Source organism: Cucumis melo, chromosome 6 (genome assembly GCF_025177605.1).
Source record: "Cucumis melo cultivar AY chromosome 6, USDA_Cmelo_AY_1.0, whole genome shotgun sequence".
Lineage (NCBI taxonomy): Eukaryota > Viridiplantae > Streptophyta > Magnoliopsida > Cucurbitales > Cucurbitaceae > Cucumis > Cucumis melo.
The window spans coordinates 29399925-29421395 of NC_066862.1; the positions used below are offsets into that span (position 1 = coordinate 29399925).

The 21471-nt window shown below is 33.2% G+C and overlaps 2 protein-coding genes across 8 annotated transcripts; both read right to left on the minus strand.

Moving 5' to 3' along the window:
• Positions 1-1154: 1154 nt before the first annotated feature.
• On the minus strand, positions 1155-4879 carry LOC103490874 (formyltetrahydrofolate deformylase 1, mitochondrial). 3 transcript variants are annotated; one of them, XM_008450603.3, is made up of 9 exons: positions 4577-4879; positions 4248-4443; positions 3939-4051; positions 2707-2857; positions 2545-2618; positions 2313-2472; positions 2003-2101; positions 1804-1890; positions 1155-1497 (listed from the first exon to the last, which is right to left on the minus strand). In XM_008450603.3, exons 2-9 carry the CDS (start codon positions 4395-4397, stop codon positions 1351-1353), a joined length of 981 nt encoding a protein of 326 aa, XP_008448825.1. In that variant the 5' UTR covers positions 4398-4443; positions 4577-4879; the 3' UTR covers positions 1155-1350. The 3 variants fall into 3 exon arrangements, with proteins under 3 accessions (XP_008448825.1, XP_008448824.1, XP_008448821.1); XM_008450602.3 differs by having other exon boundaries at positions 4572-4878; XM_008450599.3 differs by having other exon boundaries at positions 4545-4878.
• A 1024-nt stretch (positions 4880-5903) lies between these two features.
• LOC103490875 (E3 ubiquitin ligase PARAQUAT TOLERANCE 3-like) lies at positions 5904-13678 on the minus strand. Of its 5 annotated transcripts, none has more exons than XM_008450605.3 (15): positions 12687-13678; positions 12169-12265; positions 11790-11874; positions 11534-11700; positions 11370-11446; positions 11201-11257; positions 10935-11091; positions 10700-10848; positions 10347-10511; positions 9959-10258; positions 9715-9756; positions 9314-9572; positions 8682-8807; positions 7667-7748; positions 5904-6912 (listed from the first exon to the last, which is right to left on the minus strand). In XM_008450605.3, the coding sequence occupies exons 1-15, from the start codon at positions 12850-12852 to the stop codon at positions 6241-6243; spliced, it is 2601 nt and encodes an 866-aa protein (XP_008448827.1). In that variant the 5' UTR covers positions 12853-13678; the 3' UTR covers positions 5904-6240. The 5 variants fall into 5 exon arrangements, with proteins under 5 accessions (XP_008448827.1, XP_050942426.1, XP_050942425.1 ...); XM_051086469.1 differs by having other exon boundaries at positions 9959-10276; XM_051086468.1 differs by having other exon boundaries at positions 7667-7751; positions 9959-10276.
• Positions 13679-21471: the final 7793 nt, after the last annotated feature.

Genomic DNA, 21471 nt, shown 5'->3' on the forward strand with positions numbered 1-21471 from the left:
ATTAACCATATAATGCACTAGCTAAATTGATCCAGCGAAGTTAAATGCTTCAAACAATTATTTTAGGAAGCTGGCTAAAGTAACCTAATCGATTCATATTGAATTTTAAATTGTGTTGCTGAAGAATTCATGTTACTATTCCTTAAGAAACGGTCGCTATCGATTGTGTATCTGGTATGTTCACGCATAGTATTTGCATAAGTATCTTCAAAGCCTGTTGTTATACAAACTTAACTTGTAAGCCAAACACTTGCTAAAATAAGAACTCTGCATAAACATTTATATACGAACTCTAACAATAGAAGGGAGGACAAGATAAACCATATCATAAACTTTGTAGAAATGTAACTCCTTAGAAATTTTTTGTAATTGAACTATTTTCTTATTATTCACCATTGGAATCCTCGTAAGGGTCTTTTTTGCGGTGAGCATTTATTTAGTGGTGTAAATGGGTTGGGTTGAGAAACCATATTTTCGGGTTGATTTGGTTGCCAACCCGAATAACCCAAATTAAGTTTACAACCCAACCCAACCCATTTTTCGAGTTGGGTCATCAGATTGTTTTTTTTTTTTTTTTTCCCTTAAATTCTAACATTTATAAAGTTCAAAATTGTTATACATATAATTAAATAAATAAGTATATATATATATATATATATATATATATATATATTCGAGTTGGGTTGGATTGACCCGAATTTATCAACCCGAGACCCTACCTCACCCAAAAAAAATCAAAATTTTCAACCCAACTCAACTCACATTTTAAACTAACTCAACCCAACCTATATAATATGGGTTGGCTATTCCGGATTGTCGGATTATTCTTACACCCCTACTTTTATTCTTTGTTTTCTTTTCTTTTCCTTTTCCTTTTCTTTTATTTTCTTTTCTTTTCTTTTCTTTTTCTTTTTCTTTTCTTTTCTTTTCTTTCTCTGTGTGTGTAGCACGTGTGAATGCCTTCAATTGTCTTCATAAAAGTATAGCGACCCCAATATCACCAAAAAAAAAAAAAAATTAGCATCACGAAAAAATTAGCTAGAATCGGACAGTTGACATGGTTGCCATTGAGAATTCTCACAACCTGAAATATAGACGTAGACAATATAAAATATTTTCAGCTGTCCAATTCCAACACCATCAATCTCCAAAACTGTGAAAAAAGCTTTTTTTTATTATTATTATAAGAAAGTTGATTTGAAACAAATCAATGAAGAGTGAAGAGGTATTATATATGAAATTGCATTCAGTAATAGAAATTATATCAACAAGAGTATGTTGATGGAAAAATTAAATGAGCAGAAGAAGAAATGCACTTGACATACTTCAAATGGATGCATCCTTTTCCTCTTAAAAGACAACAGTCCTGTTTTCCTCATATGGCAAAACGCGCAGTTCACAGTATGATCTAATTGCATTTGTTAGACATTGCTTTTCTAGGTTCTCTGACTTCTGTACAAAACTCTGCAAATTATCTCTGTGGGAAACCCTCTCAACCTGATAATTTTGAACAGAAACAATGTGGTTATATTAATTAAAAGAAAATGTCAACTAAATTGCTCGCTGGTACTGTACAGCAGGTATATCACCATAAACAATCCAGGGACCGCGTTCAGCTAAGATGATTATAAATTTAAAACGGCTAGCTGAATTTAATAGATTACTAGAAAAACGAGGGTTAAGGATGACCTGATTAAACATAAAGAATTTATAAAAAGAAAAAAGGAGTAGAGGAGGCTATGGTTCACAACAAGGAGATATAGCGACTGAAGATTTTGTTGCATCAAACAATATAAAAGATACCATCTGTTCAATGATTGGTCCTGCATCAAGTTCTTCCGTCACAAAATGGCTTGTAGCACCAATTAACTTCACGCCAGCATTAAATGCCTGTCAATGAAATCTACAAATTAAGCATCACCATTGACAGTAACAGAAGAAGGGAACAAAATGATTGGGATCGCTGTTGAGGGAGTGGGGGTTGATGGCTTCGGTAACTTGCCTGCTTTGAAGGATTACTGCCCTTGAATGAAGGCAGAAGGCCATGGTGGATGTTGATTACATCATTCCCATAACTCCTCAAGAAATCACCAGATAATACCTACAAAAGGACATTGATAATTCTCAGGTACAGATATTGAATTGCACAATAAATGAGTTAGAAGCACTAAAAATTGCACTAAATTTACTTTTCAACATCCATGAACTTCGTCCATATCTATCTTTGATGAAAAATATGATTTGGAACTGCATAATTAACTCCCTAAAGAATCAAGCTGGTAAGACTGCGCAAGTATTCTAGTCTAGTTTACCTGCATGTACCTGGCAAGTACTAAAAAATCGGTATTCTTCACCAATTCCAATATCTCTCCTTCTCTTTTATTATCATTGTATGTGTGCAAATAATGATAAGCAATACCATGCCTTTCAAGAAAGCGCATCACATGGGTGTTGGGGTCTCTATCATGATTACTGAAACAAGTGGATTGAGAAGAAAGGTCACGACACTTCGAAACAAATGAAAAGAAGTTTCAGAAAATTTACCTTATAACACATGTTATTTCCACTGGAAGTTTCCCTCCTTGCCATTGATGAAGTAAGTCAACCAGACAATGATCCTGCAATGGAAAAAAGTAAACTTAATCTCAAAAATCCATACAAAAAAGAAGACGACAAGGAAGAAAAACATGAAATTGACAGGTAAACCTGTTTTGAAGCAAAAATTGCAATTTTATATTTGGGGTCTTGATCTGGTACCCGGACAACAGATTTCCAAGCATTGAATGTTTTTGAAATCTTAAGGAAGTCTTCATCCATTTGCATCCTTGGCCATTTACAAGGATCAAAAAGGAACTGGCTGCATATAAAACAAAAAATAGACACAGGTGGTTGATGCTTGAAATTCAAAACAAAGTATTCAGCAGTAGACTAGAGAAATCTAAATTGCTTCCAGGAAGATATGAAGCTCGAATTTATATTCATCACAGCCAAGCGAATGGCCATAAACCAAAAATGTATTGGTTTTTCCAGTCAAAAACAGGTACAAAGCATACCCTTGTCAAAATCCCACTCAAATTTGTCTTTAACACAAGAAAGAAAAATAAGTTCTCCAATCTACTACTCTTTCCATGAATCCCAAAAAGTTGCAGTTATAATGTTCAAATTTAAGCCACTGATGCAAGACTTCGGTACCTTCTGCTTTCTTCCTCTTTTCTGGATATGATGTTCCTCACGAATTCTAGTTACCCGTGCCATTCCTCTAACATCTTTGAACACATTAAAATTTCACTCTTTAAAATTATGACTACTCCTGACAAGATATAAGAAATACTTTCTTTAAAGAGGACACGGCTTTTAAAGATATAAAAAGAAGAAGAAAAAAAAAAAAAAACTAGAAGGAAAAGAAATTTGAGCATTGACGTCCTTCCTGATTCACCACATGGTCATGAAACCATTGGCTTAACAGGAAATTGGTTAAATGTAACTACGTAAAACTTAGAATGAAACCGCCATTTTCAGTATACTTCATTTGCATCCATGTTTCTATGTTTCCTAGGCAGGCGTGTTAAAAAGAAAGAACATCTTTTACTTGGAATGTGACAATTGTGGAATAGATTGACTTTTATATGCAATTAGGTAAGTAAGATTTAATGAGGTCACCATGACATGATTAGTATGATTAAAAATATATATATAGCATTTTTTGGCATCTTTGACTCCAAAGGAATAATGGATTTTTTTAAAACAAAGAAACCTTTGGAACAAGTTCTAGATGTCATCTCTTTATCGGCTGGAATTAGGTTTCCTTCCATGTTTTAACTCTATGTCATCTACAAATCCCTCTTTTAACACAGAGAAAGAAAATGGCAGCTACATAGAACTATCATATAAAATGATTTATTCAGAAACAACCATAACCAAAAGAAGCTAAAAATTACCTTCGGGAATAGAAGACATTCTTGTTTTCAGGGACAAAAATATCGGCGCCGAGTATGTTTCCCCCTTTGGAAGCTATACATTCTGATAGCTTGGCAACAATTCCCACGGCATCCTATCAAAAAAATCAATTCAATTCGCACCTTTTAGATCAAAATCATCCCCACACAAACATCAATACAAATCTCACAAAAAAAAAATCCCCCTTTGTCATTACATCCGATGGTAGAAACATTAAAGCGAATCAGTCTAATTTAGTAAGCAATCAAATCAAAGAAAGAACCGAAAATAACCGGTAGAAGAGAACTTACAGGACAATGGAAGACATGGATTCCATGAGCGAAAGAAGAAGAGGTCGGTAAATCCAAGGACTCCCCCGGAGAATTCAAAGAATTCAAGGACCTATTCGTTAACCCAAAAACTCGAGGGAAGCTCGATGACACTCTCCGAATGAGGGCCATCTCTCCTTCTCCCTCTCAACTCTCCACAAGATTCAGAACGAATCCGCTACAAGAACAATAAACGAAATCCAATTTCACGGATTTTGAAAAGAAGCATAAACACCCTCCATGAACCCACTACCAAAAAAGTAAATAAATAAACAATACCAGAAGAATGAAATCTTGTAATGCTACCTAACCTCCCTCCATTGACCATTCACCGATGCAAAAACCAAGCCACTTCGAACACTTGGCCTCAATCAAATCAACGCCAATGTCACAAACGGAAGAGAAATAGATGGGATTTTGATTGCGCAAATGGAGAGAAGGGGATGAGGAGAATGAGAGGAAACGATATATTCAGGCAACGGACTAGAGTTCCGGCGAATTAGACGGTGAAAGATGGAGGGAAAAGAATAAGATAATTAGATATGGAGAGGAAGATAAATAGAGTAGATAGAAAGGGAATTAATGTGAGGACACATTTTCCTTTGTTGTCCATTTTCCTTATTCACAGAGATTGTGACAAATTTTATATTGGAATGAACTCCATTTTCTTTGGATACTGATTGGGAATTCAAATCACATATTTAGCAAAAATTAGGTACACAAATAAATAGCTTCTATCAACTAATAGATTTATGTAAGTGAAATAACACATAATATAATAATATAATATTTATTAGTGTACATCAAATGTTTATAATTAATAGATTTTCAGACTGTGTTGTATTGTTTTGATATTTAAGATAATTTTTCTTTTTATGTCAATGTAAAACTTTTGTAAGTATGTATTTGTAAGTTGAACGATATTCGATTTAATTTTATCTTTCTGTGGTTATTACAAAAAAAAAATCTGAACTTTTAGGACTTCAAAAAAATAGGTTTTTGTTGGTATGGATATTTAATGTTAATTTATCATATTTAAAAGTTTTAAGAGATTCAAGTATATTGACATGTAATTTTTTTCGATACGAGAGAATCATACTACTAATATCGAAATAAATTGTCATTTTAGTGTGCAAATATTAAAGAATTAATTGCTGGATTTGTTTCACAAGATGAGAGTCGTTTAATTTATTTCCAAATTTTGAAAGAAGTTTTTAGTTCCTCAATTTGGTAAAAATAGAATAATTTCGCCTCAAACTTAAAAAAAAAAAAAGGGACTAGAAACATTTAAAAAACTCAGATTAAGCACAGAATGTGACTTCTTCTAAAATATAGGATGATAGATTAATGTAAGATAAGTACAATCTTCATTATTTAATATATTAGAAATACTGCATGTGTTGGTCGAGATTTAGTACAGGCTTTTTAAAACAGGTCGAGATATATATAGCACGACAATTAACATTGCATATTAAATTTGAACAAAAATTAGAAAGATGATACAAATGATAGAAAATGCACTTCTTAACATTGAATAGAATAGAACATGAAACAAAATTATAAAGGTTTACAATTCCATTCCTAACAAAGAGAATGCAAAGAACTTGAATAGCGGAAAGATGTATTATTAAAAAGAAATAGAGAATGATGATTTTCATCCGTATATTATTAAATTTATGACAAGCAAATACAGAAGCAGCTCGAACAGTACAAGCCTCTATCTATTACAGAATTTATCCGCAAGACAGCGGCAATCTCATTCAAACACATATATGCTTGTGCTTTCACTTAAACCCAATACACAAATCAATTTGGAGCTTTGGACAGCATTTCTTCACCTCGTACTGAGGAGAGCTGAGCGGAGCATGGCTCTTTGAACCCAAGCGGCAAGGCACATCTCCATGGGACTACCCCACATTGGCAGAGGTCGCTGCATTCTTTGGGTGCCTTGATTGGAAGCGATCCCCTCGAACTACTATCTATGCTTGCTGTAGCTACTACGTTCTCGCTCTCGCTCCCGTTCTCGATCTCTTGTTGAGCCTCTGGGATGTCTTGATTCCTCCTGATCCCAGTCTGATGGCGGAGGTGGTGATGGCTCGTACCTAGATGGCTTTCTCTTGAAATGTCTATCGTCGTCACTCGATTCACAATCAAGTGAGGTGGCGCTAGTGGCACTACTCCTCCCACGACTGCTCGTCACCATTGTGGTGGCTGCCTTTGGCTTGTAGTCGTCGTAGTATCCATTTGATGATGACGACTTGTGATGTGTTGCTGAAGCACCAGAGTCATTTGGTGGTGCTTCCTTTGAAGAGCTCAATTTCCGTTTCTTTATTGACTCTTCCTCCGGGAAACTAATGCGAGAAAACACGCTCATCTTTTGTTTACGGTCTGCAGCCGCACTGGCAGCAGATTTAGCCGAGACTTCAGAGGCTCCACGGGACTCTGAAGGCTGACGATGGCGATTGTGGCCATGGTCATAATGATCATTATGGTTATCCTTGTCGATATCATGATCATGATGCTCAGACTTCCTTTTCCGTGGGAGTGGGGGACAAGGTGGTCCAACATTCCTTGCACCGTCAGGTGAGCTCTCAGGTCGGCGACGGTTAGGGTTGTGTTCACTAGTTGAAGTTTGTGGTGCAAACTTCTGCACGTAACAAGGAGAGAAGGGGGTCAGACAATCGATTTGAGAAGGGTTAAAATTTGTGTATGTTTCATCTCGATAAAGAAAATAAAACGGTTAAGATAAATTCCACGACATAACTACACCAGAGAGAGAGAGAGAGGCTTGTTAATTCAAATTCTAAGAAAGAAAACCATCCTCTCAAGACTCAACTTCAAGATAGCTAAAAGTTCCGATGACTTCAGTTTTTATGAATGAAATTTGGTTTACACTTTCAATTCCATACAGTCAAGATAATCATTTCAAAAAAAATAATTGAGGAAGATAGTAGAAACAATTTAGCAGAAGCACACATGAAAACAAGGGCATCCTTCTTCTAACAGACCTAAGACTTGAGGAATATAGAGACTAATCAGAGCACCTATAGTAAATTCCTCAGCAGCGATGCAGCACACACGCCTGGTGCGAGGTTGACTAAGAATTTGATTTTGTATTACTTTTTTTCTATAAAAAACAATCTGGTTTTGATTTACATCTTTTACTTCTTGGAACAGACAGATAAAATAAACATGTCTAAAGAGTGTATTTTATCATCCACGCCCCACATGATAAGGTGTGTACATAACATAATATTACATTGATATAGAAAAGTTGGTATACGTTACAATGCTCCAAACTAAGTAAAATCAAACAATGTTCAATGTAGAGACTAAATCGATGCCATAAAAAGAACTCAAAACAGAACTAAAAGTGGTTGACAGATATGAACATGACATACAGATTTTTGTTTCATTGAAGGGCCATCACCACTGGTGCACACTTCCCTTCCAAACTCCCGATCTTTCGGTGGCTCTCGCTCCCTGCTGCAAGTTGTTTCAGAACAAGTTAGTCGATACATCGTAATATTAACAAATTCAAGATTAATTGTTTGCTATAGATTCCTGCAAGAAATAAAGGGAGTAAAAAAGATGGGGGAAAAGAATCAGACAGAAGAGCAACTTGGCTTTTGTTATGGGAAAGCGTCTTTGACAAATGAAGATTTTCATGAGAATCAATCCTTTATCTGATTGTTTGCAACCAATGATATTTGTGTGCTCGCTCATCGGTGAAAAAATAAAAGCTTTTAACTTTTAGTTTGATCAGAGGAGTTAGAGATTTATATCTTCACAATTTCATTTTGTTTCTTAGGTCACAATCTCTACATAAAAGCTTCTCATTCCACCATTGCACAAATAGCTCGTATCAATATTACCTTGATTGTTTCTAATTTTCAGGAGAGAGGGGTACAAGCAAGAAGGGTTCATATTCTAGAGTGTCGGTCAGTTGTGACTAAACACTTGAACCCCAAGATATTGGAATATAAGAAGCAAAGAATGTTGAGAATAAATTTCAAATGAAGGTATTCGATTGACAATGGACTGAAACAGCTTCAGTAATTTATACAACTAACAAATATATTTGAAACCAGTCACGTGAAACTAAAATTTTCTTATTTATGAATAACCAAATTACCACATAAAGGGCATACAGAAATGGGCCTATACCAGAAAGAGGCAACCTAAAAAAAGGACTCCAATCAAGCAAGCAAAATAGGACCCTAATTGATAGTGACACAGAACAGCTTAGCTACCAAAAGCCCACAGAGAGGCGTTGTACTCAAAAAGAGCCCAAACATTCCCTCAACAACACAAAGGACTGTTATTCCTCTTCCCCAAAGACCCAACAAAGCAACACAAAAGGCCACAAACACATCTCCCTCACAAAACAAGGAGGCTTTATAATGCTTCATATACCTTTCAACCCGTCTTTCATTTTCATGCTTCCTCCTCATATTTAAACCAGCTTTCCTAGCCTCAAATTCCTCACGGCTCATTGCAGGAGGTGCAATATTCATACCCATGCCAAAGTCCGCAAGATCCCTACAATATGTACAGTATTGAAATCTCTTCAGCAATGGTACAAAAAAGTGAAATCTCTCAACACCATTTGTTCAATAAAGTAGCATCAAAACACAAATTAAATAAGATGGGAACAGGCAATGTGATAATATGCAATCAGTCACATGCACAGGAAAACAAAAAGTAGATATCATTAGGGATGAGTACAAGCATTGTACATCCAGCTAAGGCCACAGCAGAAGGGAGTGGTTGATTCGAGGGGTACGATACTTCTAGACAGGCTAATATGTAAAGTACACATATTTAGTTCGTGGTAAAAATTAAAATTCAGTACCATTTTCATTTGAAATAACACTCTCCAAGAATAAACAAACTTTAAAATAAAAAATAAAAATAATCATTGAAATAAAAGAGACAAATGCTACAAAGATCTAAAGCTTCACCGAAGAAATAAAAGAACAAATAAGAAAGAGTGCAAAAAGAACAAGAAAACTCTTGCATGTCAGATATAAACCATGAAGACATACCTCTGAGGCGGAGCAACAGGAAACATGTAATTTTGCATAGCAAATGGATCCTGTGGCATGACAGGTCCAAAGGGCATGTCCAAGGGACCTAGCCCATAACCACCCATATACGGCATTGGAGCAGCATATGAAGGCATGTTCATGTATCCATCAAAACCAGATTGCATGCCTGTCCAATATGGATTATATGGCGCAGGGCCACCCATGGGCATCATATAGTTCTCCGTTGCAAGATCTTGAGAAGTTTTCCATTGGAAGTCTGAAAGACATCCAAAAATAATATTCCAGACATCAGAAAAAACTCAAGTTCTTAATAATAATAATAATAATAATAATAATAATAATAATGCCCAGACGATAGAAAAATTGAAGTAAAACCATAATTGAACAGATTTGAATACCATTTGCTGGCGGGCGAACTTTCTTCTTCTTCTTCTTCTTTACTGTATAAAAAAGTATAAAAAAGGAAAACATAGTAAGTTTGGATCCAAATTATAATAAAATTAGAGGTTACATCAACATGGCGCATGCCACACAGATTTCAATTCTCCAATTGCTTAAAAAACATGGAAAAACTACTCTAACTTAAGTTGAACATAGCAAACAACATATTCTTAACACTTGCATTATTTCTCGCAACATTACCTGCCTCACTGGCAGCCATCTTCTGCTGCACTTCTTCATCAACTATTAAAGCACTCCCTTGTGAGGCTTGTTCCTTCACACTAATTGACTCATGTGTAGCTTCAGATTCGTCAACTACTTTGGTGGCCTTCACCTTCTCTACTAAGGTCTGGGGTCCAGAGGTAACAACCTTTTCCTCCTCTACCTCCTTGGTCTTTGTAGTCTCTTCAATGACTGACTGTACGTTTCTTTCTCCCTTCGAAGCAGCAGATAAGGTAGGGGAAGGAACCTTTGGTTGTGCAACTCGAGCAGACTCCATATCTAAACATAAATTATCAACTGGAATAAGTCATTTTATAGCATAGAAAATCTAAGAATAAGTGAAAGACCCAAACGATAAGACGCATACCTTGCACCTGATAGGCACTACCAGCATTATCGGCACTACTATTGCCAGACTCAAGAATGCGATTGATTGTATCCCTGAGTGTCTTATTTGGCAAGAGATCATCTGCAAGTATGTTTGTTGCTCCACAAACGCATGCTGATTTATTGATAATATGGTCCCTAATACCTGTGACAAAATTTTCGTCCAAAAAACTAACTTTTAGTATATGCAAGAGAGGGATGCATAAACTAATTTACTACTAACAGGCTCAAACAAACTAAATGGTAACTAACACTTGTAATAAATGAAGTTCTGAACTGTTATTTACTGATAAAAATCTCAAGGTAGAAATAGTTACAAAATTGTAGTCTTACATTTATCACAAAAGCTCTTAAAGCAACACTTGCTTGTTAAGACAGCATCTTTCATAACCTCCTTACACAGAGGACAGTGAAGCTCAGGGGGCAAATCACCAACTGAACGTGTTGAAGGTAGACCTTCAATCTCTTTCTCAAAAGCAGCCCTGTTTCAGTTCGGATATGACGAATGAAATGGCTAGTCTAGTTCAGATAAACAATTAAACTCAAAATGCTGAAAGATCCATCTTACTCATTCGGCTTCAAGACAGCTACAGCTCCACTCGGCAATGCATATGAGCCGTCAGGAGTGGCCATTAGCATAGACTTCGGAATCCCAGTGGGAGGCTTCACTCTTCTTATGTCATAACTTGGATCTCCATTTGTGGGGCAGTGTTGAATAAAATGTCCTGGACACAGATATTAATAATACATTCAGATCCCCGGAAAAGAAAACAAAAATGAAAAAAAGAAAAACCTAAACCAGCAACGATTTAATTAAAAAAAACATGAACGCACCAGGAATTTTGCATCTGTGACACACATATCCCTGTGGAGGTGTCTTCCTTTCAAATCCTACATAATATCACCAAATGATACACAGATTTAAGCAGATGGCAGAAATATAGTAATTAGCCATGACATGAATCATTTAATAAAATGCAATTGGTCAGGGATAAGTCTATACCAAAACCCCGTCCTCCCATTCGTCCACCAGCACCCCTTCCAAAACCCCGTCCAGGACCAAAGCCATCAGAACCTTGACTGCAATCCATGAATGCACGTTGGTAATCAGAGTCATAAGAAAACACGCACAACTGACAGTTTAAACAATGCTAGAATGTAACTCACTGTTGCCAATCTAAAGCTGGGGTATCAATCAAAGCCTTAATCTTGCTGTCCTCTTCAGCTCTATTTGTAGGAGGTGCATCTAGAATAGGATTACTTGGCTGAACTGGAAGCACATCAGGTATTGCATAAAGATCATTACCAAACTCATCCCACTCAGAATCATCAGGCTGTCAAATCAAAGGGTGTGTTACTTAATAAATCGAAGGAGCAATAAAACTGGATCAATAAAATGCATAATATGAAGATTGAGGCTCACAAATCTGAGGGCAGCTGATGAATCTGCAGCTGGAACAGTTGACTTGTCTAGTTCCATATCTTCAACTTCACTTTCAACTTTAGGCCTGCAAAACCAAAACAGCCTAACTAAGTCGGATCATCAAAAGTTATCACCTTAGGAAACTGACTTCACATTTGCATTCCCATGGCCAGCAATTACTTCTGTTTTTAAGCTTATGTTCACAACACATGGGAGGGCTGCTAACTCAAGTAACACAATTAATATTCTTTTTCCCATTTACAAAGATGTTCATTAAAGAAAGATGATATGATCTAAATTAAGGGGGGCGGGGGGGAATCAAACACACATGTAACACCAACTTATACAAAACCATTTGATTAAAGGTTTAAGATCGTACTCTTGTTTAGTAACAATGGGTAAACGAGGTCTTCCAGGAACACGGCGAATTAAAACTGAAGTATTCTTTGGGATCAACATTGCTTCATCAAGATATTCTGAAAATTACAAAGGAGATAACAGAATCTATAAAACAATAGTACGACATCAATCCAAAAACCAGACTTAGAATATGTGATTCTCCATAGACGGCCACAAAAACCCCATTGTTGATGTTTCACATTAATACGAGGATAACCTCATAAATCCAACATTGTTAAAGTGACCATTAAATTTAAACCAAACCACAATGAAATTCGACAGTTGTTAGTTTTAGAAAAGTCAAAGTTACTTGAGTATTTATGCAAGTTAGTGCCCTCAAACCCGGAATTTAGACTACAGAAATAAAATAAGACTCTCCAAAGATTACAGAGAGATAATTAGTGATCGTAAGTAGCACTCATCTAACAACCCTCAACCCATAATCGTTTTAAAAGTGCCTACGAAAATTAGCTAAATTCAATTGGAGCCAAAACCCACCTTCATTAGTCTGGGCGTTGGTGACCACAAGATCAAAATCAGTGCCCCTTCCCAAGTGCTTCGATTCAAATATTTTTTCTTTCAAAGTACCAACTGAGATGAAAGGACCGTCCATAGCAATTGAATCATAATCTCTTGCACTCTTAAATTTATAATACACCGCCATAGTATTTTTTTTTTTCAAAAATAATATAATAAAGCGAAGGGAACAAAGCAATGAATATTAGGAATGTGTAGAAAGAAAAAAAGTTCAAAGGCCTTCAGAAAAAGGGGCCTTATATTTAACTCGAACAAATCGAATGAAACAATACAAAAGATCAAACACTTCTCCCTTCAACAAAACCGGGATCGAACAAATCGAACTGCGAAAAAGAGGGCTTCTACAAACTTCGTTCGCTGAAATTCCCGTTATTCTCGTCTGGCAAAAGTACAATAAATCTCAATGGATTTCAGTCGAAACCACAAAGACGATAAAGATCTCCTCTCAATCTCAATGGAGCTCCGTAGATCGCAGAAGCAACAGTAGAGATTCCCTTAATCGAGAAGCTCGTCAAGGAACAGATAACTCAAAAGGGAGATAAACAAAAACCCTTAAATCCCCCACAGAAGAGCAAGCAAGCAACCACCACGGAAGAGTCTTCAACCCGATCAGAAAACAAAAACCTAACAGAATCAGAAAATCTTATCTTCACAAAATCGACCCAGCAGCGGCGAGAGATCAGATCCTCAAAACAGCACCATTCGTCAAAGCAGCAATCGAGATCCCGGAAACCACCGTCGGGAGATGAAAACACCAAAGATCGATACGATTCTTCAACGGCGAAACAAATAAAATCACGAAACGGAAACAGAAACACATGAAATCCCAAGGGAAATTTGGCGGTTTGAAGCGCGCGAGCGTTATGGGTTGCGTTAGGGTTAAGGAAATTGGGGATTGGAGAGAGAAAAAAGGACAAGAGGGTTATGATTTTTGAGAAAATTGAGGCTAAGAGGGCGAAAGGCCTCAATTTATAGACTTAAGAAATATATATTATTTTCCTTTTTTCTTATCAATTTCGAGATTTTGCTTTTCCCGGTAAAGCCGCGTTTTACCATTTATTTTAAGCCGCGTTTTATTATTTTTTAAAATTTTAACACGATTTTTGTTTTTGTTTTTTTTGCCTTAGAAAATAGTTAATATATATTTCGCGGTCTTATAAAATTTACATTAAGATAAATTTTCATAAATATTCGGTTCTTATCTTTTTTTTCTATGATTTTTTTTTTAAATCGATAAAAACATCAACTCAAATCTAAAGAATGCTATACCATAAATATTTTTAAAAAATAATTATATTTGGTTAGTTAAATCTAAACAATACTATCTCAAAAATCTTTTAAAAAATTATTATACTTAGATAACCAAATCTAAAATATAAATTATCTTAATAATCTTGAATAACCAATGTACCAAATCAAAAAATCTTGAAACAAAAGTCGTTTAGATTTGGGTCTAAATGATCTAACCAAATAAAACGTGTACAAGCATTCTTGAAAAATAGTATACATATTAGTCATGGGATATTTTTTGTGTTTTGCATTGTGGAGTGGTTAGCCATGATTAATGGGACATTTTTGGTGTTTTGCATCGTGGAATGGTTTTTTCCGTTTTCGAAATTGCTCATAAATATTTTTTTTGTTATATTTTTCAAAAGAATCCTAGACTTAAAGTTAATTATAAGGTTAATTTACAACAAATCCAAAAATGTTTATGGTCGATATAATAAAATAAAAAAAGTCATGAGCAAACCTTTTTTTATAAATTCCATATGTGCTCCTACAATTCATATCTTTTTGAGATTTATTAATCTTCGGCTATGTCAAGGCAATTAAGGGTCAAGATCGAATAATTAAAGGCAACAGTCTTTCATTCAAACATCCTAGTGGTCTGCCAATGTATGTCCGATATCAAATAAAATAAATGTAGAATTTTTCATCTTGGTGCCACTAAGGCCCGAGATTCAATAACTAAAGGAAAAGTTCTTTCATCCCAGAGCATCTTGGGATATTGTATACATCAAATGAGTTAAAGGCAAAATTCTTTCATCCTGGGGCATCTTAGTGCATTGTATGCCCGATATATCATGATCTACACGATTGTTTAAATTTGAAAGTCGAAGTACAGGATCGCGTAGATCTACACTTTTGTCTTTCATCTCGGCCCATCTTAGTGCATTGTATGCCCGATATCGAATAACTAAGTCTTTCATCTTAGGACATGGAGATCAATAACTAAAGGCAAAAATACTTCATCTGGAGACATCTAGGGCAATGTTGCTCGTTATGTAACAAAATATAGGTAGGGATTCTTTCATCTCGTGCTACTAAGACCTGAGATCCAATAACCAAAGGAATAATGTTTTCATCCCGGGGCATCTCCAGGCAAGGTATGTCCGAGATCGTGCATCGAAATCTACACGATTGTGCATGTGCGCATGTGTTGATTTATCACGTGTTTAGTGGAGTAATTTTGGTATTTCACATGGTGGTCCATGAGCTTTTCCATTTTCAAAACTGTTCTATAGAGTTTTAAAAAGCACTTTATGAGACGTACTTTACTAGATTTGAATATATGGTATCCATAATTAATGTTAGTTAAAGACTATTTTGGGAAAATATCAATTATTATCTTAAACTACATTCATTGTATCATATTAGACCCTAAATTAATAATTATATCGATTTAAATTCTGAATTTGAGAGTTGTATGGATTTAAGCTTTTTATTGTATAGTATCATGATACATTTATGAAAGTTAAAGAGTTAATCGATGCAATTATGAAAGTTTGAGATTTAAATTGATATACATGTGAAAGTTCAAAATTTAAGATTGACTATTAATAAACATCATGAAGTTTATATTATAAATTGATACAATTATTAATTTAAGGTCTGATGGGTCTAAATTGATTTGTTGGATAGTTTTTTCAATAGTATACATAGACGTCTATGGGGTGGGGGACGGAAAAGTTTCTCGCCCCCTATTCTAACTCCATCCCATAAAAATTTTCTATTGAAATTAGGTAGTTTTGTTAAAAAACTTCTCCCTTTATCAAATTTATTTATTTATTACCCCTAACAAAAGTTTTCATCTAACAAATAAGGGAGCGAGGATTATGCAAGACTGTAATAATCACATTTAGCTACAGTAAATACTATTTAAAAATCCTCAAAGCACTATTTCAAAACCCTCGTTTACTACAATAACTACTATTTGTTATAAATTTTACTATTTGACATTTATCATTTTTTTATTATTTGATACGGTGTTTACTATTTATTTCTGAAAACGAAATAATCTACACTTAGACATATACTACTATAACTCAATAATGAACGTTGAGACTCATAGTACTATAACTCAATTATAATATCGCACTATTTAACTAACAAATTAATTAAATACAAGAGAAATCACACCCGACAAAAAACATAGAAGAAATCAACTAAGTATGGTATTATTTAATATTTTGCTATGTTTAATTGGTGCCTTTTCATTTAAAGATAAGAAAACGATCACCTTATTTACAAATGTAATATTGTTTTGGAAATAGTTATGGCAAGTTTTGTTATTTAAAATAATTTTTCGAGTTTTCGTAATGAAATAGTGTATAATTTATAAACAAAAACGTGAATATGCAAATGGGTTTTTTTATATAAAAAAAAAACACTATTTACCCTTCATTAAAAAAAATCATTACATTTATTTTAGTACTTTGCTATTTTTGATAAATAAAAAACTATATATATGCATGCATGCATATATATATATATGTATGTATATTTAAATGAACAAAATATATATATATATATATATATATATAACAAAATTCTAGGTCTATCAATAAAAAACAAAATATCCAATCAGGCGGAATACCTGAAATAGACTGATAGCCTCTCCGAACGGACTTCTAGCCTCTTCGGAAGAGTGGCTTCCCCCCAGTTCTCTTAATCAATGAGACCCCTTATCAATGAGACGGGCGAAAGAGAAAGAGATGAAAGAGGTCGCGCTCGCAATCTAGAAAGAACCCGAAGGAGGTCTTCGCTTCGCGCCTACGCCTACGGCAGAAGCACGAATCTTGCATTGAGCCTCCTACGGCCTCCTACGCCTCCGGTCTTGATGATGACGATAGACTCTTACAAAGATTATTTCAGGAACTACTACTGCCACAGCCACAGACTCTGACTGAGGCTTCCGCTATTTTGATATTTTTGTATTGTTTTATTATATATAATAATGACATCAACAGCTTCGTTGTCTTTTAGAAGATATGCTATGCTATGCTATATTAGCATAAGGATAACAAATTAAATGATATAATTCAATTTGAAAAAAAATCTAAAAATATTACAAAAAATAACATGCAAAATCAAAACAAATATTTTACTTTGAATTAAAGCTTTAAATTGGTTGATGCGATTGCAACTGTGGATAAATAATTTATAACAAGAAAAAAAGTCCAAGTGAAACTTACTAAGTCTAAAATTCATTAAATAAAAATAAAATTAAATAAATGGAGGACGACAAATTTAGTCTTTACAATAAAAACAAATTTCGAGTGAATCTTTATAACTATCAAATAATGTTATACTTGGTTGATTTTAAATTAATTGTATAACTAGCTGAAAATAAAAATAGAAGTAACAATGTTAAGAAAACAATTTGATATAAGCTAAGAAGAACGCTCTACAACCAAAACGGGTATGGGGAAGATGGTTGATTTAGGTCAAAGTTCAAGTTGGTGTCCTCGGCCAAGCCCAAGATTGAGTTCAATTCTAACAAATGAGCTAACGGGGCATATTCCACTTATGCTCTTGCCCAAACCATCACCCTAGTATCAAAATGGACATAGGAGAAGATGTCAGGCCAACCTCAACCATGACTTAACCGAAGGCAACCCTGAGCAAACATGCATGTCACATGTTTAGTTAAGTCTTGATTTTTCTTTTTAGTCGTTGTTTATAGGTTTCATACGTCATAATTTTACCATTCAGGGAGTTTCGTGCTCCGTCTCTAGGTTTCAACATTTACACTTTTAACCTCTATTTTTCTTTTAAATAATCTCGTTATTTTAAAATAACTATTAAGTTAATTTTAAATCTGAAGAGTGATAAAGAATAGTCAAACTTTAATTAATTATATATATATATATATTTATTATGTTACATTGATCCATAGAGATTAATGCTAAAGACACTTTTTGAGTATTCAATAAAAATCTGAGGTTTAAAATATAAATATCAAAACTTCTATCCGAATCAAAACTCAAATTGTTTAGTTACTTAAATACCACATATAAACCTTGTTTATTTAGTATATATAGTTGTAAAATGAATAACCCTATAAAACGCCAAGTTGTAAAATTTAAATTGCGACAAATGTCCTTTTATCCCTTATCCCAGCTTGTATGTTGTTTTCATTTGTCTACCACATGTGGTTATCATTGACATACACCCATACATCACCGTTTGACTTTATTGAAAACCACCAAGTCGATTTTCAAAAGAACGATTATACCTCCGATCTACCTAAAATTAAACATCTATTCTTATTCTATATTGGAAAAGCAAATATCAAAAATTGGAACGTGTTCCACTTATAAACACTTGTTCCAACTAGAAACGAATAGTTCCATAAATTTAGAACAATTAGTTCGCGTACGAGTAGATAAAGGCTAGAGAGTAGTACAATACAACACATGGGTCCAATCCTACTATGGTGGTGGTTTAAAAAAATGGAGAAGGAATAAATATAAAGAAACTTCAAAAGAAAAGGAGATGGACATATCAACAATCCAACAACCAAATTTGTCACATCATTAAATCTTAATCAACAAAATTTAGTGTCACACCAACATTTGAAACTATTTTCGAACATAAAGTATTGAATTGAAATAAATCTCAACTATATAGACCACCCAAAAATCTACTTATCCTTATTTATAAAATTGTTTGTTAAAGTATTTTGATTTTCTAAACCACGCCAAAAATCCACAAACACGCGAAAAATTCTACGCACTTTTATTTAAGTATGCTATAAAACATATTTTAAGTTCGTCATTTACAAACATTTAGGTCTAGGGGTAACGAGTTAATTATTATAATCTTAGATAATTGCAGTTTCATTATAATAGTATGTGTTTTAGAGACGTAAATTATTTTAGTTTGGGTTTTTGTTGGTAGATTATTTTAGTTTTGATAATAAAATATTAAATAATGTAGCAGATAATAAAAAATGACGAATGTCAAATAGTAAAAACCATAGTTAAATTAGATTTTTGAAATAATATTTATTGTAGCTATTTGAAGACACATTTAAATAATATTTAACAATATGTGGTTATTACAATTCTGAATGATCTTTACCCCAAACGACCTATTTGATAAAAATTTAAGTTGATTGATTGATAAAAGCCATAAAATCGAATTTTTACGAATTACTCCTCAATTATATCGTGACGTCGATTTTATAAATAGATTAAAAAAGTGGAGAGTGAAAACCTACGTGAACAATACAATTATTAAATCATACAATCTAAATAAAAATAACCACCAAACTAAAATTTCACTCATTTTATAGACAAGTTTGGATAATTGAACCACAGTCAGGTTAACAATTAAAAACATTTTAACTACAATGTGAATTTGACTTAACTTTGATCATTATTTATTATTTTTTCTTAAGTTAAAAGTTCAATCTTTCATCCTATAATTATTGCATCAAATAAACATTTTTCAAACGTTTTCATGTTCAACTAATGCAACGGCAAGCACAAAGTCCAACTTAGCTATAGCCTATATGATGTACTTTTTTAATTCATGTAGACTTTTTTTTTTCCTTCAGTTGATCCCTTTTGATTATGATTGTTCTATTTGATTTTGACATTCGTTTTGTTTTGAAAAATATGCAAATAGATCCTTTGTTTAATATTTGAATATAAGAATATATGATATTGCCTAGGATTTTAGTCACAATCAAAGTTAATTCATTAATTACGATTTAAAAATTAAATGTATTTGACTATCGTTAATCCAAAATAAAAACTAAAATTTAAGTTAAAAAGTAAAATCTTACAAAATTAGTCAAATAAAACTAGACTATTAACATACAATTTAGTTCAAATATTTAAGTTATAAAATCATTTGATGCTTTTGTTATTATCTCGCTAGAGTTATATACATACTAGTGTGTAGTTTCATTTACTTATTTGTATCAAATAAAATCAAAGAAGTAAAACGGTGTTAACGTCTTGTGCTATATAGTGATAAGAGTATTTTTAATTTAAATTTTTTGAAAATTTAAGAATATTTTCAAAAGTTTAGTGTGGGCCGATTAGATTTTGTGAAAGTTTATATTTTAACTTAAAATTTTGGTTGGTGTGAAATTTGGATTAATGAGAGTTTTCTATTTTATTTTTGTGGGTATTTACAAAACTTCTTAATAGTTTATGTGTATTTTATAAACAAAACTTTAACGGTTTTCATCTAAAACCAGCGACAAATATATTTTTTAACTATTTTTTGAAAGTTTAGATAAATTTTTTAGCTAATAGATATTTTAACATTTCTTATAAACATTTTGGTTTATGCCCTTTAAAACTTGTTAAGTTGTAGTCCATGTAATTTAAAATGTCCAATTTCAGGTCGTTCGAGACAATGATTATATAAGATTGTAATAATCATAAGTAGTATTTAAAAGTCTTTATTTAGGTACATTATTTCAAAACTTTTTATTTATTATGATTTTTTTACTATTTTCTTATAAAATTTGAATAGTTTACCGAGCACGTACTATTATAATTCAAACTAAAACATTTTGCAACTCAAATACAAATTAAACTATTTTCTATCAAATCATAACAACTTAGGATTATATTAACTCATTCCTTACTTCAAACACTTAGTATTTTATTTTGAATAAAATTTAAAATTTGTATTTAACGTTACTTAAAAAAAATGAATCAATTTGGTAAATGACAGTAATAGTATTTTTTTTTTTGTAGCAAATTACAAAACGTGAAATATGTTTCAATGGAGGGGTTTTTGAACGTGGTAAAATGAGCTAACATTTTTTACATATATCTTGAAATAGTTGAATCGTATTTGTTTCACGTAGTTTATACTTGAAAATGTCACATATTTACACAATGTTAAAAACTATTTGCTTTATAGTTAATTTAGTACAACTCAAATATGTAACATACATTTTCTTTTACTAATTTAAATCAATTCTATGTTCAAACATTTTGATTTGGGTCCTCCTAGGAGTGTTTAAAACAACCAAATCAAGTTTTTAAAACCATGAACGATAGTTTCTCGTTTTGAAATTTGTCTAATAATTCGAATTTTACTTTAAAAATGTGATAGTTGTAGCAAACAAACTCGAGTTAAAAAAACCCATAGACCAAATTGTCATCACATGGGGTGTTCATTTTTTTGCCATTTAATTAGCAAGATTAAGTTTACAAATCACTACTTTTTCTATGGATACTTTTGAACATATGTCTTATATCAACTTTCACGACTGTTTTAAATACCCAAATCAAGTTTTAATACACACAAAAATGTTTTTATTTTTATAATTCAACTATGAATTCAATAGGTATTTTCTTTAAGAAAGATAAACATCACAGAACAGAAAAAAGTCAAACATAGCATAAAAAAATGTAAAGCTATAAGAGAAGTCGTGTTCAAACAACGTTTGAGTTACTTATTTTATGTTCACAGTCTACATAGATAAAACCCA

What these genes read in the sequence shown, in the direction of transcription:
- LOC103490875 (XM_051086468.1), bottom strand. Translation starts at nt 12,852, where the DNA reads ATGGCGGTGTATTATAAATTTAAGAGTGCAAGAGATTATGATTCAATT. An exon ending in AATGGGAGGACGGGGTTTTG is followed by an intron (nt 11,258 to 11,369) that starts GTATAGACTTAT and finishes GATATTATGTAG; the next exon opens with GATTTGAAAGGAAGACACCT. An exon ending in GATGGCTGCCAGTGAGGCAG is followed by an intron (nt 9,757 to 9,958) that starts GTAATGTTGCGA and finishes TTTTTTATACAG; the next exon opens with TAAAGAAGAAGAAGAAGAAG.
- LOC103490874 (XM_008450603.3), bottom strand. Translation starts at nt 4,397, where the DNA reads ATGGCCCTCATTCGGAGAGTGTCATCGAGCTTCCCTCGAGTTTTTGGG. An exon ending in CAATTTTTGCTTCAAAACAG is followed by an intron (nt 2,619 to 2,706) that starts GTTTACCTGTCA and finishes TTTCCATTGCAG; the next exon opens with GATCATTGTCTGGTTGACTT. An exon ending in TACTTGCCAGGTACATGCAG is followed by an intron (nt 2,102 to 2,312) that starts GTAAACTAGACT and finishes GTCCTTTTGTAG; the next exon opens with GTATTATCTGGTGATTTCTT.